At 36.8% G+C, this 3,785-nt stretch overlaps 1 protein-coding gene across 1 annotated transcript in view; it reads right to left on the reverse strand.

Annotated features, from left to right (window-relative positions):
• The window catches only part of LOC121726979 (angiotensin-converting enzyme), a 123,076-nt gene extending 119,922 nt beyond the window's left edge, over positions 1-3,154 (reverse strand). Inside the window, exon 1 of the mRNA XM_042114644.1 lies at positions 2,454-3,154. Within this exon, the coding sequence (XP_041970578.1) occupies positions 2,454-3,062 (609 nt within the window). The 5' untranslated portion in view covers positions 3,063-3,154. The remainder of the gene's footprint in view (positions 1-2,453) is intronic.
• Positions 3,155-3,785: the final 631 nt, after the last annotated feature.

Here is a 3,785-nt window from a genome sequence, read left to right on the forward strand (position 1 = left end):
CCAAGGATTTTCTTTCTTTTTTGCTCTATTGAATAATCTATTGAATGGTTATTGTGAGTCCTTCTCACGTCGCACTATCATTACGTGTTACGCTGCGAGATCACGTAACGATAAGTCTGATGTTTGCGACGTAATTCCTCATGTAGTCCAAATTAATTAATATCGTGCGACTCATTGTCGGTCAGGTTATCTCAGATCTATCAGGAAGCTTATTCAAATCATTATGGACCAACGCCTCTGTTCTCAACGTAGAGTTATGTTAAGTCGAGTATGAAAGTGTAGGTTTGAAAAGCTTTTGATAATAATTTTCAGTAATTCTTTTAAACTCACGGCGTGGTTTAAAGCGTTTCAGAATGCAAAACTTAAGCCTACGGTAAAGGTGTATTAGTAATTATGTAGGTATTGGCGAAATGCGTTATTAAGATATTTGATTTTTCGTAAAGTAATTCTAAATACTAATAGCTATTATAGAAATCACTAGAACCAAAAATAAACCTTTCGTATATTTCTTGTTTTCGTAATACATATTTTACATCTTGCATTTTTTTTAATATTTATTTTGGCTACAATAATTAAATTTTATTTTATTTAAAAAAGGAATAAAACGAATCGTATCAGGTACTATTGGGAATAAGTTACTAAAACATAGGTAACTAGATAAAGATTCGTATATCGCGCGGTAATCGTAAATTCTTCCGGGATAAAAAATGTCTTATGTGACCTTTTCCGGGACTCAAAGTATCTCCATACCAAATTTCAGCAAAATCGGTTCAGCGGTTTGGGCGTGAAGAGGTAACAGACAGACAGCTACACACTTTCGCATTTATAATATAAGTATGGATTCTTAAATTGATATCGACGCATCTTAATGTGTATGTATGCCTCGTATCTATTTACTTATGTTTTGTTTGGGGTATCCTTAACTACATTATGATTATTTTTATTGCTCATTATGATGTACATAAATATTCATAGTCCGGCTGAAATCTCTACATTACAGACCAACACAATGACAGACCTTGATGTAATGAATTATTTCATTGTCTACTGCTCCCATGCCTTATAGGTCAAAAGACCCCTTTATTGATGACAATAAAGTGTTGAGGATGTCGTTTGTTCCGCCATTTTGTTACGTTCGCCATATTGGGCAGCCATTTTGCACTGCCCTAAAGCTTGACCAATCGCGAAACCTGCTTTTAAACTTTGTTCTATTGACATGTCAATAAATTTACAATTTTCCTCGCGCTCCACTTGACGTTAAAAACGATCAAAACGCTCAAAACGCCTCCTAGTTCGAGCGTTTTGATAGTTTCCAACGTCTAGTGGAACGCGGGGTATTGGTTTCTTATATGCACTGAAAAATTACTTTTAAGGTTTTCGTAAGACACTGTACTCTTACGAGTAGTTGGAAGCGTATTGATTCTACTATCTCAAAATGTACCTGCATGTTTTCACGAAATTATCATTAGCATAGGATTTTTAGGTACTATTTTAATTTTTTTTGGACAATTGCAGTTAAAAAATTAAAAAACAATAATCAAAGCTCTATCTACTTAAGTGGCAGACATAGATTCAATTTATTACTATACAATAGGTTCTTGAGAATAGTGATGTTCTCGTACATTTCAATAAAATTAAATAAAACTTTTGCCACCATTATACCATTTTCGATTTCTACACGTCAAAAGCTATCCCAAGCAATATGTGAACCTCATGGAGCCCATATTTCATTTGGAATGGCATATAATTGTGAATAATTATGGAAAGTGTGTTCTCACGACAACAATACTCGGTAGATATCCGCGGATAGCAGTTTCTCCATGGTGTAGCTCCTCTCTCCCTTTTTGTACACCTGACGGAAAACCTGACCTACTTTTCAATTTCATTTGTTTTGATTCGCGTAGTAAGTGTTATAGAGTTCCGATTCTATGTATAAAAGACTGTCTTGATGAATAGATAAATTATGGACACTTTTTCTTATGCTAGGTGTTGGTTATTTGTTGTAACTAATGTTTTTGAATAAAAGTTGCTTAATTTATTATTCTTATCATGCTTTAAGAGCCTATTTACTTATAATATAATGCTTTAATTTTATTAAATATTAGATAAATTTATTCATAGGCATCAGGAAGATGCAGGTTATATGAGAATGTTTGTGTGATATTTCGGCTGAGCTTGAAACAATCCGACCAAATCACGTATTCCGTCAATTATTACTTTAGTAATCTATTGATAAGCCGCTCTATTAGCTATCAATTTAGCATGCAAGTTGATAATAATGATGTAAGAAAAAAAATCCTTTCGCGAAAAATTCATACTTATCATCATATTTCTACGTTACCAAACCGTTTGTTTCAAGCTGATTGTCGTTACTGTCACCATCTGACGCTATTGTTATAATAAGCTATTGTAATTATAAAAATATATAGAAACAAAAAAAGTTCAACACTTACAGCTGCATGTTGGGTAGCATCGTTGACGTTGGTTTCAAAATTCCACTGCGCGGCCACATTGTTAGTGCACTCCTTAGAAGCCTGATCGTCAGCCTGGATCAAGAAATCCCGTATCTGCTGCAGATTAACCCGGTGAAGCCTGTCATCGATGGCATTAGAATTAAACTCGTACGGGTTAGCCCCGAGGTAGTTGGGATCATTGCGGACGAAGTTAGGATCGTTTCGTCTGAAATTGGGGTCATTGGTGATATCTATCCTGTCCTCCCGGTTCCTCTCGTCGTACGGACGGAACGTGGAGCTCGGATTACCGCCATAATCTACGCTCGGGTAGCCATTGTTACTGATATCCGGGTTTATGGGATACGGGGTGGATGAAACCGGATAAACCCCGGGCGTCGTCGGAGCTCGCCCGGTGCTGTACGCAAAGTTTCTGGTATCGTACTGATTCCCAGGCGCGTTTATGGATTGGGTACTGGATACGCCCAGCCCGTATGGATTCCTTGGCGTCGAAGAAAGCGGGGGTAAATCCAGCTGAGGGTCCGCGTAGCACAGGACGACCAGTGTAAGCTGGACCCAAGTCCTTATCATTGTTCTGTGTACACAGGCCATGGTTGGATGGCCGCTGCTGCGGGCCGATGGTGCGTGGTATTCGATTGCGGTCGCGACGACTACTGTATGGCGGCTGCTGGCGGCGACTCAGGCCGTGTGAATCGGCTTTGTTCTATGAACCTTGTAACATGTTAAAGGGTAAAAATTACTCGACGTTGTTGGTCAGTTTTGTCTTTGAGATATCCTTGGATGTAAAGTGGACATGTCACGTAGCACATTTGAGAGATAGCTATCAGAGGGTCTGCTAATAAGATTGTTGTGTACCTACTACCTAGGTCATCTGTAACCTTCATTTGGATGATTTAATACTACAATGATATTACTAACTGTAGTAATCAGAGATAATACCTGCTTTGTATGCACTTTGCCGCAAGAAATGGCAACTTTATGGATATAGACAAATTGTTTTTACTTTATAGATCAAAGAAGAATTGCTTTAGTGGTTTGATGAAATATGGTAGGTAGACTTAGTCTTGAGAATAATATTTCATCATTGACTCATGTTATAAAAGTCTGATCTAATAAGATATATTATCTAAAAGATAGTTAAAAATATAACTTTACTAACCATGCTGATGAAGTGATGACATTCAAGATTAGTAACCATATTGATCAATACTGGTACTTGGAACTTAAATTTTTCTAAAATAATCAAGACATTTAAAATTAAAGCTACGATATGAAATTTATCAGCGCATGCAGTCATAATATTTTAATCAAAAT

The sequence above is a fragment of the Aricia agestis genome, chromosome 5 (assembly GCF_905147365.1).
Source record: "Aricia agestis chromosome 5, ilAriAges1.1, whole genome shotgun sequence".
Taxonomy (NCBI): Eukaryota; Metazoa; Arthropoda; class Insecta; order Lepidoptera; family Lycaenidae; genus Aricia; species Aricia agestis.